Source organism: Tetrao urogallus, assembly GCF_951394365.1.
Source record: "Tetrao urogallus genome assembly, chromosome: 3".
NCBI lineage: Eukaryota > Metazoa > Chordata > Aves > Galliformes > Phasianidae > Tetrao > Tetrao urogallus.
This window is the reverse complement of record NC_136815.1, coordinates 63363396-63378510: the sequence shown is the minus strand read 5'-3', so window position 1 is coordinate 63378510 and position 15115 is coordinate 63363396. Positions and strand designations below refer to the sequence as shown.

At 39.6% G+C, this 15115-nt stretch overlaps 1 protein-coding gene across 1 annotated transcript in view; it reads right to left on the bottom strand.

Moving 5' to 3' along the window:
• Nucleotides 1-12015: 12015 nt before the first annotated feature.
• EPB41L4B (erythrocyte membrane protein band 4.1 like 4B) overlaps nucleotides 12016-15115 on the bottom strand; it is a gene marked incomplete at both ends in the record, with an annotated part of 85887 nt that continues 82787 nt past the window's right edge. Inside the window, 2 exons of the mRNA XM_079533559.1 lie at nucleotides 12016-12163; nucleotides 14514-14581. Coding sequence (XP_079389685.1) covers nucleotides 12016-12163; nucleotides 14514-14581 — 216 coding nt within the window. The remainder of the gene's footprint in view (nucleotides 12164-14513; nucleotides 14582-15115) is intronic.

Here is a 15115-nt window from a genome sequence, read left to right as displayed (position 1 = left end):
AAATCAATTCATTCCCCATCCCCCCCCCCCTTCACCCCCCCAAAAAAAGCCCAGAAGCCCCTGTCCATTTGAAAAATGCTAACAAAATTATCTCTCAACCCACATAAGCGTTCAGTTTGCTTCTGTTGCCAACAGTAGCTGAAAACCTGACACCATGGAATAAAGACAAACAGAATAATTAAAGGAGCAAAGAATGAATTATACCTAGCTACTCACTACATATGTTTTCTGCAGACTACTTACTGATTCAAAGCAAAATTAACAAGTCATCTGGACACACACACATCTGCATCATTTCCAAGGCTATGCCAAAGCTTGCAACTCAGTGCATCATTAGTAATGACTGCCTTCTTAGCAACAACTGACAGCATGAGGTTTCTGACTGGGTAGCAATTGAATAACGCTTTCATGCTGGTTACTTTTTTGAAAGCAGGAGGCAGGAGGGGAAGGCTTTGTGTATTCACCTTGGCAAGTTCCCAGCATGGTGCAAGGACTGCCAATAAAGGCACTTCTGATGCTCTATTTGCCTTAAGGAAACAACACAAATAGGGGTCACATACACAGGGAAGAGCTTTGGTGAGCTCAGATAATCCAGAAAGGTCTTTTGAAACTGTACTGTATCTTCACTCTTATAATCAAATTAAGTAAGTGCCTACTGGGGAAAAATGGTACAGGCTAATGAGATTGCATACTAATTGTAGCAGCTCGCCTGCACTCTCCCCTTCAAGCTCTTTGGATCAAAGTGACATTTTTTGACAGGGAGAAGAGCTGGTTTTGTTCACAGAATGAAAATACTAAAAGTCTGGGGCTGGAGTCTCAGCGCATCTCTTGCTTTTTCTGGTCTATGATTCAACATTTTTCAGTACACAAAGCCCCATGCATTTGGGAATTGCTTTCATTTCACTGGCTGACAGGTTTGTTTAGCAGGTTATTCACCAGTCTTTTAAAAACAAATAAGATCACACTGAATCTTTACACTGACTCCTCGTATTGCTATGGGCACAAGGTAGCTCCCATGCTGAAATGGGAATGATCTGGGTAACTGAGTGAACCAAACAGCTCTGGCATGATTATGAATTTGCACCAAGTTCTCTAGATGTATCTTATGACTGTCCAGACAGGAGAGCTCTCACCACGTAAAATGCAGGGTGACCTTTATTTCAAAGAAGTAAAGAACCCAACAAAGCTGATGTTCAGGTGTGCGCTGAAATCCAAGCCCACACAGTGCACTCTGATGGGCAAATCGCTATTGAAAATGCTGGCCCAGCTAAGAGGATGCAGTCATCCACTCTCTTCTGGGGCTAGCAGCAACTGGCAGATATGGGCACAAGTTCATCTTGGCATTCAGTTATCTCTTGCACTTCTGATGGATGTGGGGTTGGGCAAGGAAAACTTCACATCCATGCCCTCCTTGCCACCTAAGGGTTCTGCACAAACACACTATAGGTTGGTGAGCCATCCACAACAGTGCTAGAGAACCAGTCTGCTAGAGAACCTTGGCAGTACCCCAAAAAAGAGTAGTCCTAATCCCTATCCTGTTTACTCTATACTGTTTAATTTAGAAGCATATTAGGCATCATAGCATAGTTGCTACAAGATGTTATCTAGCTGGTATCATCGTGGCATCATTTAGCAGAGATGTCACATCTATTTTCACTAATTTTAGTGTTCTCCCACTATCTTATATCTAAAGTCTTGACACTTTCCCCCCAGTGCATCTTTCTGCCATTAACATTCCTTTTTATTGCTTGTTTCTATCTGACTTACCTGAATATGTGATGTGCTCACAGATCTTTCTCCATCCAATGATACAAGAAAATTAGTATTTTCTCTGAGTCAGCTTTCAGACTATATCCTGCTCTCTCCAGGTTTTCATTCTTGCTCCCCAGACTTCAAGTAACACTCTCAAACTAAGTGCAAACGTGGGCAGATACAGGTTTTCACCTTTTCTCCTGTAATTGTCTTTTGGTCCTCCTGGTACATACCAATGTTTCACGTCTGCTTTGCCTTTTGTTAGGCAATAGGCTGTTGTGCAGCTTTCCTGCTTTATTTACCTGTCGAGTTTTCTGATCAAGCACCAGCCGCTCCCTACATAACAAACTCTTGCCCTTCAAGGAAAAAGGCAGTGCTCTGCAGACAGTTCTCTAAAGAAAGAAAACATTTCTTCCCTCTCCATCCTGCACACAGGCAAAGCACTTCTAACAGTCCCAGGCTAAACCTTTAAAAAGAATCAAAATTCACAGACACTTGGTAATGCTGTTAGCCTCAAACTTCCACACTTACTTTCCTCTGACCAAAAAGACAGCCTATAGAGAAACAGAGCAATTGGTATATATCTTCTCATTAGTTTCTCCATTGTTTGAATTTTATTTTCATTACTAGCCCCCTATCCCAATTTTATAGTTCTCACTCTTTGCGTTAGAAGATAGTTTCAGATGGCATTTTTAAATTTCATGTGCTCCAGCTATCTGCTGCATTACTGAACCATGCTTCTATTGTATGACTCACACAGACATGTTAGGGATCAGGAAAAAAACGGGGAATAGAAAGGTATTAAAAAGAATTCAAAAGACTGAATTCTTCACCTCTCCCTTCACAAAAGGACCCCGCAGGCCTACATTACCCCAGCTGACTGCCTGAGCTGAACCTTAAAAAATTCTCCCTAGCAGACTTCACGACCTGCCTGTACAATCTATTTCAGTGTCAAGCCATGCCTGTACTTACTTTTTCCATTTAACCTAAGTTACCTTTACTGCAGTTTAAGCCTGTTATTTCTCCTCCCATCTGTCAATGAACAAGTTATTTCTTGCTACAGAAGCCCATGTTTGTGGAAACAATTTTCACATCTTCCTCCAGATTTTGAAGCACTCTGAACTTTCAGTGGCCCCTCACTCAACATGTTTTCTACTGCTCTGATCGTTCTTGCACCCCATTCTGCACATCCACCCCCTGCTCTGCCTCTGAGATGTCATGCATTCCTGCTGAGGCCTTAAAAAGGCATTATATGCTTCCCATATCCTATGGGACCAGTTTCTGTGTATATACTAGAACACGACATTTGCTTTCTCCTAAATAGCATACAGCTCTTGACTCACATTCAAATTCTTATCCTCAGGAACACCACCCTTTCCTAAAGCAGCCAGGCATCCCTCCCTCCTGATATGTGAAGCAGGTTACTTGGAACTAAGAGCATTCTTTCCTCCTGAGCTGCATCTTAAATTTTTACATGTGCTAACGTCACAACCAACCCATGCTGGACCCACGTGTGAAGCAGAGACTTTCAGAAGTCTAGCAAAAGTATTGATTGCACATTAAGCTTCAGCATGGCAGTTCAGGAATGAGATTTCACAGCTGTGTCAAGCCAAGCACTCATGTTTAAGGTTAGTCTCTGCATTTGGAGGGAAAAAAAGGAAGAAACTTTGGGTTTATTCCTTGCCCATGCTTCAAAAGAAGTTCAAAACAAAACAAGTTACTTTTTAGTAAACCTTGCCTTCAACTTATTCAGAATCTCATACACCCTTTGTGTCACTGTAGCATGTAAAGTGGCACAGACAGTATAGAAAGAACATAGCACACTAGAAATTTCTTTGTGGGCAGAAATGAAATGTGGGAAACAGAATGTAGTGCCCTGGACAAGTATCATTTAACAGCCAGAACCAGTGTGCTGAAGCAAAAGGCTTAGAGAGGACTCAGTATTACACATGAAAGGAAGCCAGACCATGGAGGGAGGACTGCTTATAAAAGAAAAAGGGTGCAGTAAGACTGAGACATATAACAGCAACAAGTGTTCCCAAGTAAAGAAGGAAGGCCAGGTTGGATGGGGACCTGGGCAGCCTGGTCTAGTAGGTGGCAGCCCTGTTCATGGCAGGGGCTTGGAAATGGATGGTCTTTAAGATCCTTCCAGCCCAAGCCACACTATGGTTCTATAATCTCTACAAGCACACCTATATGATTTTTTCCCCTGCACCACGTAACCACGGCCTCTTGGTTTCCAAAAATGCAGAAAGCATACTTTAAGCTGACAGCACTGTTGTTGTTCTATGCTGTGCCCTGACACCAGCAGAGGATGGGAGGACTGGAGAGATGCATTGCAGCAGTCCTCATCCACTTGTAGGGACACCTCAGGAAGCCTTATATTTCTCCCACCCTGGAAGCAGAGTGGGCAGCCAGCAGCTTTCTCCCAGCCAAACCAGCCAGCCAGGAAGGAAGGGAGGAGGAAATGGCCATGGGGAAGCAGATGTTCAGAAACAACACTGAGAGCAGAGAGAGTATCTTCTATAGGAGATACGCCAGCTTCTTGTGTTAAAAGCTGAGCTAAGCTTTGAAGCAGTAGATCCAGCTTCCAATTAATCTGCAGTGCCTGCAGCAAAGCATGTTCTAATAAGACACCAAGGAACAAATCTCAGCTCAACACAGCCGTTGTCCTCCCAGACTTCACCTTATCTGTATAAAGATCATTAAAAAAATACTGCCTTGCAAAACTGTCATGCAAAATATCCCCACTGGGAAACTGAACTTGCTTTTCTTCATTTACAAATGGTTTTAATTAATGATAATGATAGCTAATGATATTTAATCACCTGTCAAAAAAAAAAAATAAAAAAATCACTGTCACAGATGTCCTTGCAAATGAGAAGAACTCCAAAAAGAAGACACAACATTTTCTAAGACAGATGAAAACCCACCCCAAGCCAGTGTTACCCTCCCCTCTCAGCCTGCACTTGGGAAACCAGCTGGTAACCCAGGGTGCTCTGGGAGCAGAGGAAAGGAACAGCTCTGTCTGCCAAGACAGCCTGCAGCTGATCTCAGGTTGCTAACCCAGGTGACAGCCTTTCCTGCCATTTAACCCATAAGTATCTCAGCCCTTCCAAGCTCCTGCCTTTCTTATTTTGCCTTCTGCAAGGAGAGTTACATGAGAAATGGCCAAAGCTCACAGAGCTTCGAAGGAATTAGGGACCTTTCGGTGAGAAGCATCTTGCAATGTCTACAAAATGCTACCAGCAACACCACATAAGATCCAAAATACCTGAAAATCCTTGGAAAATTTGAATACAGATACCTCTACACTGAAACAAACAAAACAAAACAAACAAAAAAATACAACACAGTGAAAATAAAAGTAACAGAGAGTAGAAAAGGGAAGAAAATGGGGCAATTTGTGTGTATCAGAGAAGCAGTAGCAGGAGAAGATGGAAAGGAAGGGAAAGAAAGGGACAACAACTTGAAAGCCACCTGCTGCTCACTGCGCTTGGCCCCAATCACTGCAGCAGGCCTTAAAAATCTGCTGTCTCTGTTCCTGCAAAGTTGAAATGCTTTAAAAAAAAAACTCCTTTAAAATAAATGAACCCAACTGTAGAAGTGTCATGCTTCCTAAGTAATCTAATTCTAAATGTTTCCAATGCCCTACAAAGAAACATAGGGTAACATGAATGTGCCGTAACTTCAAAGTCTAGCGTGAATGTACCTGACTCCACTGCCACACAAAAGGACTTACATTACAGATTTTTGCTGTTCTTTTAAATGTAGTATCAATATAACCACTGAACAGGTACAGTACAAAGCAAGTAAAAACTTCCATCAAGAGGTAAAAGTAACACAAAATCACTCAGCACATACAGCAAGGTTACTCTCAGCCTTGTGAGCTCGTCCTATCTAAGCTTTCATGCAACACTGGAGCAACTCATCAGAATTCCAGCAAGAAACTTTTCATTTCATCTTGAAAGCAATTTCCAGACTATTTTTTAAAATCAGAAACTGAAAATAAGACAGAGATATATTAAATACAACAGTAGAATTTGAAAATGACTGATAACAGAGCCCTTCTAGGCTCAGAAGCAGTAACTTTTTCTATTTTTACTACATTCTAAAAATCATAGAATCAGTCAAGCTGGAAAAGACCAAGAGGATCATCCAGTCCAATCACACCAACCCATCTCCACCATGCCCACTAACCGTGTTCCTCAGTGCCACATGCACACTTCCAGTGATGGTGACTCCACCACCTCCCTGGGCAGCCTGTGCCACTGCCTCACCGCTCCTTCTGAGAAGAAATTTCCCCTAATACCCAACCTGAACCACCCCCGGCGCAACAGATTTAGTGGGGAAAATAAAATACTTATAAGTAAGTATCTTGTTACCTGGAGTTTAAATTGCAGTAGATCAGTACTTCCTACAGTAATTGGCTGTGGCTGTATCTTCCATTTTCTTCAGGAGGCAGGAAGGATGTTTTGTCTTATTTAAAAATATATATATATATTTTTTAATATATATAATCTTTAACATGTGACACTGTTAATTAATCCAGGAATTACAGGTTTTCCTTTTTTTTTTTTTTTTTTTCCTACTTGAAATGCTTATTTGTGCTTTAATTCAGTTTTTGACACTGTGAGGTACAGGTTTTGCTGTTTAGCTGAAGGTAAGACTACTAAAACCAAAAAAAAAAAAAAAAAAAATGAAGGAGGAGGAAAAATACAAGCATGTTACAAACTTATAAGACTGGAAGTACAATGGGAAATCAAAATTAGAAACGTAATTGTGATGGCAAGAGAAAACAGAACTCTCGGGGCACTTCCACTGGTTCTCCAATACCTCAGCTTTTATCTTGTTTTTAAATTGAAAGGTTACTCAGTTTTCAGAAGGTTTGATGACTATGGCAGCCATGATGAATGCTTCTTCTCACAGAGACAAAACAAACCAGATTTCATTTTCTTTGTATTTCTTCAATTTAGATGGACATGCAACACGTCAAAGAAGATAAGATGCTACCAAACCAAAAGCAGTCCCGCAGTCAAGAGAAAGCCAAGAAACTCAAAGCCAAGAAGTAACATTGGGAGGTAAGATATTAGGCTGGTGGAACTTTGTATCTCCTACCTTCTTTCTGTGCCAAATCTACCAGGACTGTACATTAAAAAAGTCTCTCTCTCTCTCACACACACACACACCATAACCTTTAGTAAAGTTGGATTTTAAAAGCTGCATTAAAAATAATAAAAACCTTTTCCTCCAGTTCAAAATTGAAGGTTATAATCTGCTGAAATTAAAAGCCATATGAAAGTGATCACAGAACACATGCTTATGTGTTACACACATAAACATTAAAACATACACAAACATTAGCCTACTAATACGCACAGTAGTCAGTGCACAGGGAGGCCTGGTTTGAGAACTTTACAACTAAATTCAGATTAACACTCATGAAATCAATTGTTTAAAAATAAGTTGTCTCACTCTAAAGGACAGCCATGAAGCAGTCATTGGTAAGTAGTTGAGAGCAGAACGTTACCTGCAGAAGCTTTATTACTGCAAGTGACTCATTTAGGAGAGGAACTTGAGCTGAATCCAGCTTTTATCCGTTTTTGCAATGCAGTGGCAATAAGAGAAACGGAACACAGTCAGAAAGGAGGCCTCGTTGGCCAGCCCCTTCCAAGTACAAGAATATATGAAAAACAAGGAGAACAATAGAAGCTGAATAAGGTCTTTCTCATTATCACACACTGCTTTATGACGACAGGAGACAGACAGGTAGATAGGTGTGGTCTACAACTACCTTTTACGTTATACTTTCACTTATCTACTTTGGCATTGTTTTGGCTGACTATTCCTGCCTGTTTAGTGCCTGTTGAACAAAGGATTGATTGTGCTGCAGGCGCCTTCAGCACTCATGAGTATCGAATATATCACGGTGCTTTTACAGGCTTTTGCAAATTGAACATAAAGTAGGAAAAAAAATTCATTTCTTAAAGGTTCAAAATCTCCATCCTCAGTATTGTAGCACAAGTGAAGCTGAGACACAGACTTCACTGGTAGAATGCTGTTTCAAGATGGCTCTCAGAGAAGATCCTTGGGTCTTAACACAGAAGCCAGAATCCTGGTGGATCTGTCCCTTCTCAAAATGCAGCACAGAGTCTGAGAATAATTTCAAGAAATACAATCCCTCTTTAATCCATTAATGCTAATTGGTCTGCAGCAGCTCTGTTTTGAAGTCTTAGCAATGCCCAGCTAGACCTGCAAGGACAGCACTCCTCACAAGACTGTTTTTCTCAGTTCTCTTTTGCCAGAGTAAGGCAGAGGATCAGCAGTCTTCCCAGAGATGTGATGTGTCAGGATAGGTGGATATCTTCAGTCCTTCCAGCTTGCCTGCCTGCTGGATACGCCAACCAGTGACTGGTGGAAAAGCTGAGTTGTCTTCTCCATTCCTTCAGATCTGCATCTTGCCAGCTTTGACAAGTGAGAAGCAAATGATCTTCAATTTTTGCCTGTCCTAGAAGTTCCCCAACTCCTTGTCAGCAGTGGAAGTTCCATTTTCAAAATTATTTGCAGGCTCTAGGTTCCTCTTAGGTAGAAGAGCGATTTTTCTGCCATGCTCATCCAGAATGAAGGAAAAATGACATTTTACAAAGACCCAGAATACACCATTTGGTTTTATCCACAACATGAGGAAGAAAACCCTCTTCTAGATGATTTGCATATGGGTTCACTGGCAAAATGTTCTGGAAGAACGTGTTGATTCTTGCCCTTAAATGTGCAAACTTCAGATTGCCAGCTTTGGAAATACCTTACAAAAGCCCAATCCATTTGTTCTGTTTGCCTGTGACTCACATCAGCTAAAGAAAAATAGCTGAAAACGAAAGCGTAAAGGAAAAGCCCACGCTAAAACAATTTACTGAAAGTGACAACGCTTTCAGTATTGTATTTCAGTATCATATTTTAGTAGTCAACATTGATCATTAATTTGCACGCTAGGGTCTGGTTGGGGCTGAAGAGTGACGTATTTCAGCCCAAGTGACAGATGTGAAGTTGCCAGCTTTTCGATCCCCTCCCACAGCTCCTAAGGCAGAGCATGCAGGTTATGAAGCTGTAACTAGCCAAAAGCAACCTCAGTGTAAAACAGAATACTAGTCCTAAAAAATAATAAGCTCACTGGGAAAAGACTGGTTTACAGCTGTAGAAAATGCAGGAGAAACACAGAGATGGACCAGCAGGTACTCAGTTTCGATGTGCCAAACAATTCTCCAGCATGTGGAAGAATGCAGCCTGTTACACACTGCACTTCAGATCAGTCCAATTTCTGCAGTTCCTTGCACTGTACCCAAAGAATTTCCCCTGCTTAGATTACCCAAGGATAGCATTTATCACCTGTAATCAGATTACAGAAGAGTTTCTAAATGCATACTGGACTTGTAAAAAGATTTCTGACTTACACAAATGAACAGATTTCAGAACTGGGTGGGGAAAGTTTGTGCAAACAGTTCAGAGGGTGCTCCTGAGAACATGCTTCATTTGGATTCACGAAGTGATACTTCCTCCAGGCCATGCACAAGGCTTTTTATTTTTTTTTTTCCTTTAAGAGCAACTTCCCAGTACATTTACAATGCATACAAAATGTGTTGATTTATCTGTACCTGCAATGAATACGACATGCTCTTTTTATGTATGTGTGTGGCATTTCCTCCTAAGAAAAGACTAGTTATGATAATTCAGCACAAGGTGAAAACACTCACCTACTAGGGCAATTGAGTTTCTGTATTGGGTTTGGGCATCTATAAACTACCACTGGCTTCATGTAGTAGCATGAATCTAAGACATACCATTGATTTATATTATTAGAACATCCCCAGTCTTTCATCTGCTCACTGCAGGGGCACCCACATCCATCCTTGTTCAGGTGGTGCATGAGTCAGATCAAGGTCAGCAAAAACAGAGAGAGATATCTCATTTTCCCAACCACATCCCCACAGATTTGTGACAAGAAGCCAGTTCTGACCACAGCAAGGAAGGACAGAGCAATTCATCTGTTCTCACCTATCTGAATGCTCAGTGACATTTCGGTACAAAATTCTGCAGGCAGCAAGGAGGATGTGGAACGGAAAAGTGTAAGGAGACTGCAGAGTGCCTGAGCTCCTTCTTCAGAGAAGCAATTCAGATCAGAGCTTCCCTCAAGGTGACATGCACCACATACAGAGCACAGAAGTCTCACAGGATGTTCTTCATCCACACACAGATCTCAGATCTCCTGCATGAGGCCTTTTAACACTCAAAGACTGGTTAGGGTCTGTGCTGTTTTTTCTTGAGATCCGTCAGGAAGATCAGTACACCTCAGCAATAAACCAAGCTACAAATAAAAACACACGATGAGGAGGAATGCTGACAACAAAACGCACAGAATTTATGTGACGAAACCAATAATGCGTTATGAAGGTAGGCATGTGAATTGTGAAGCAACAGATGTTCCACCTAACTAACATGTATTCAAAACAAAACAAAACAAAAACACCCCCAAAAAACAGAAAAACTTCCTTCTCCAGAGGGCGCTGAGTGCAGCTAAACTAGGCTCTTGTTCCAGCAGCTCCAGAAAGAAGTTTCTATTTCTTCCTTTCTCAAATAAAACACTGATGAAAAAGAGGAAGACCAGCACTGGGAAACTGAAGGCAGTCTCTATGATCTGAGACTTACTCTGGCACTGTCGCATTTCAGTGCACAATTGCTTTATTGTTTCCCCCCTCTAACCCCATAGACATTAATAGCACAGACATTATCTGTAGCAACAGACACTACAGTGCAGCATTAGTAGGGCAACACAGGTACAAATCAGTGGTGTATCACATCTAACCCTCCCCATAAAGCTTTCAAAAATAAATAATGCATCATAACCAAAAGAAAAAGATTGATAATTTTATTTGTACTTAGCACATACAGGAAAGATCAAAACAAATATTAAAAGACAGCATTTGTAAACAAATATACTTTACAAAAAGATATACACTATCAAATTTGCTCTGAAAAAAAATGCATGGTTATAGCTGTTTATAAATGTATATTTAATCAAAATCAAGTTTAAAAATTACTTCACTTTCAAATATCCCATATAAAGACTTATTCATTTCGACAACTTCAGAGAGACCACAGACATAAAGCCAAGATAAACATGTGAGTGAAGATGGCACTGATTCCCAGTTAAAAAAAATAAATCGGCAAGTGATCAAAATGCCAGCCAGTCTATTTAAAGAACTAGGTTTGTAAAATATATATTCAACTCTTCAAATGTCTACCTTAAAAAAAATAGAACTATTTTACTGGATCATCCTCCTCTTGTCCCGTGCAACCTACTGTAGGGAATCGGCTTTAGCAGAGGGCTGACTAGATGGCTTCCAGAGGTCCCTTCCAACCCCTACAATTCTGTGATTCAGTATGATAAGCTGTGGTCTTGAATCCATGCACTGAAGAGCTATCAGTAGGTAGCTTTATGCAATTGTGTCATTCATTTTTGTAGTCACATTAAAAATAACAAGACAGCAGCACCCTTATAGCAAGGATTCATTTTTAACATTCTTGCACATATAGCAGCAGGTACGGTTTTGGGAGATGCCATTTATATAATCACTTAGTCAAAAAGTGAAAAGCATACTCTATAAACTTTATTACAGTGTTCTTTCCCAGTGTTCAGCAAGCACCTCTAATTCTGCTGTAGAATACAAAAATTAAAAGCAAAAGACACCCAAACCTACGACTACCTCAGCAGGCTCCCTTTGGTGGCGTGCCTTAAGTCATTTTAACTGCCAGCATGAAATCTGATTTCTATTTTTCTCCCTCCAGTCTCCTATTTGCACATCAACTAAAAGACAAAATTTTTCCAACTTCATCTATTAATTTGAGTCAAAAGAAACAAGATAATAAAAATCATCAAGCTGTAATGGCTAACCTTCAACAGCAGACAGAGGATCACAGATTCAAAAAGTAGAATGTAAATCCCCAGAAATATTTCTGTTCCTGGGACACTGAAAATTCTTACCAGCTTTCACAAAGGCTTTTTCAGGATTTTTTTCTTTTTACAAAGACATGGAAAATACTTTTCCCAAGAATGTCCATGAACACTAAACAAGGATGGATGTACATAAAAAGATGTACGTAAAAAGACACACACTTCATTCACAATACACTTTGAACATACGGCAGACAGACAAGGACCATGGAATGCAATGATCGTCTAAGATGGCAGGTGAAATGAAGATGACTTTTTCAGAGAGTCGTCATGAGTTTATCTTGGTACACCATACTTTGGACTTCTCCTAAATTCTTCTGGTTCTGTTCTTGAATATATCGTAAATTGCTGTCCTCTCCACTTGTGGGGGGCTTCCAATATGGCCTGTCATCATGATAGGATGGCCTGTACCATTTGCACAGGCATTGGTTAGTGAGAGATGGAAGTAAACTTATGAGTGCTACACAGCAACATGAGTTCATCCAGCAAATGCTAAGCATACATACACTGTGATGGACAGCTACCACAAAGGGAAGAAAATGGTGACAGGTCTCATAAGAATCTATTGATGCAATTGGGAATCTTTAATTCACTTCAAAGGGCCTTTAATTAGAGCTAAGCCATTTAAAATCTCTGTTCTCAAGTGTTGTGCACCAATGATCCTGAATCCCAGAGAGATGGTGGGGCCATAGGAAAGCATACATGAGTACAACAAACAAGTAAAATAAATCATGCAAAAAAGTTGAAAAAAATATCCCTAAGGACTAAAAAAATTTCAAAAGACAATCCTATTAAGAATGAAAATTGCTCTTCCATAAATATTGCCACTCACTCACCACTGGCGCAGTTAGTTTGCCAAAGCAGCCAGTACAATACAGTCCATTCTGTTAAGATGAATACCTACAGCCTGTAGGTAGTACAGGTATTTCCATAGGACTGTGTGCTGAAACTTGCAGAAGTTTGAAAATAACTTTTTTTCCTTGTTTGTTCATCACCTACTGGTACTTAGAGACACTAACCTCAACCAATTCTACAGTCTCTACTGAATCATTTTGAAAAACAAAACAAGACATTATAAATTCTAAAATCACAACTATTAATTGGAATGAATTTTCTCACAGGATGGAACATTTTGTTAAATGCAAATTTCATTTAAAGGACTTTACTATGAAAACAGAGACAATTCCACATATTATTTAACAAATATTTTGTAGAAATATTTGTAAAACATTTTGGATAATAAATAACTATAAAGTAATACATAAAAGCAGTACTGCATGTTCAGTTTCACTTCAACCTATAGCCCATTATAGACTTGCATGGCCAACAGAAAAAAATCTCATGCATATCTGTGTTTTGTTCTCAGATTCAGTCAAATGAATTAAACGTTCTCAAATAAGGCTAACCAAGATGTTAAATGTCCAGCTCCACTACTTTGACACTACATTAAAATAACTTGTAGCTTCCACTTTAACAACACATTTAAACATTTGTACTAAATTGGAAGAAAAATTGTAAGCACCTTTTCTAATGAATTTACAGAAGAGTATTTAAGTATCCTTTTAGAATTGCAAGCCTAGATATGAAAATGTCATTGTTCATGTTTCACTGGCCTTAATCTTTACCCTGGCAGCAGAGGTTGGAGAGGGGGGGAGATTGTCTGCACGCTTTATAGTACATTATTGTGCTTATTTCAATATTGCTCTGCTCCAAGGTTAACTATTTGGCTTTAAAACGCATCATGAGTGACGAAATCTTTAGGATTAAAAAAAGAAAAGTAAAATAAAATTAGCAAAACCTCAAATGACTTATAAAATTATTAACTTCTCTCAATACTTCCTCTTTGGTAACGTAAAATTGGATATTGGATATTTACAATCACAAACAAAAGTCTGGACATGAAAACCCTAAAGCCAGGAAGGATCTTGAACACAAAGTACAGGCAGAATTAATTATTCAATTTAAACAGTCTTCTGTTTCTGGTGTAATTTTCATGTATGCTTTACTGTTTTATACCAGGAATTCTGGGATGACAATGAGCATGCCTGCTTCTCTGCCTAATAGGTACTTGCCTTTTTCCTACGTTCTCAGATTCAAACTCAAGCTAAATTGCCTTTTTATCCATTTTAAGCTCATCGCTTCCAAAGCCCACCACACCAAGAACAAAGTCTAGCTATCTGATGTAAGCATACAGAAATTAAAAGGTAAAATCAACGAAGTAAAGATTAGGCTGTTGGTACTTTCAGTCAAGATGGTAATTATTTGCCAAAAATATCCTGAGCAGCGTAGAAAGGTTATTCTTTATTAGGACAAAATAGCAGCTAAATTTTATCACATGTATGTGCACAGACACATATCAGCTGTGTCTCCACCTGTGCATTCCACCAAGATGGTTCAAGCCTAAATTGAATTTCTTCCAAAATTTATTTTCACTTCATTTCTCCCATTAGTAGTTTGCCACAAGGTAACACAACAGGAATATTTTTGTGATATAGTTCTAAGAAATTCAAAGTTCTAAAATAACTGAACTAGTATCAGTAGAGAGTCTGATATTATTCCACGTACACATTATTTTTCCATGTATATTTCAGCAAAAAATGAAAAAAAGAAGTTCTGTAATGCAAGAAGCTGTTCACTCATTTATATTTCTAATTCCTATTTGCTTTTCACATGCAAAAAATCACCTGATATGTCCACCAAAGCTTCATACTGATAGATTAAGAAAGAAGTAATCTTTTCCATGAAGGTTGCTTACCTTACATTCACAGGTGTATGTGGGTGCCAGTGTGGCTGAGCAGGATGTATATTAGGATGATACTGTGGCTGCAAGTGAAAACATTAAACCTGGTTAGTAAAGCCACGTAAAAACTCCTTGATAATTTCACCTTCCTATTTTTTTCTGGAATCATGAGGAATATGCTAGCTGTGAGCCCTAAAAAATCCACTCTTTCAGACCTTCTTCCATGCCATTTAGCACATGTACAAGACCTCTTAATGATAAGCTTGCTTATTAGGACATACTCATGGACAAATGCAAAGAAAATTGGTTTTCTGTTTGAGCGACAACCTGGCACAACCAGTGCTTCTCATAGAAAACACATCAGTATGCTCAGCTTTAATCAAAGGTGGAGAGTGAGAAAGGTTATTACAGTGGATGCCTTCAGAAGGTCACCTATCATTGGTGACAGCATTTCTCTCTCATACCCATGAAGTCTTAAAGAGAAACAATGAAATAAAATCACTGGTGAGGCTTTTAATAAAAACAAGCATTCCATTCTCATGCACGCACTCAGTTTGAATGAAAGCATGGCTTGCTTTCTCAGTAGTATGGATTATTATCGCAGATAAAGACTGGGT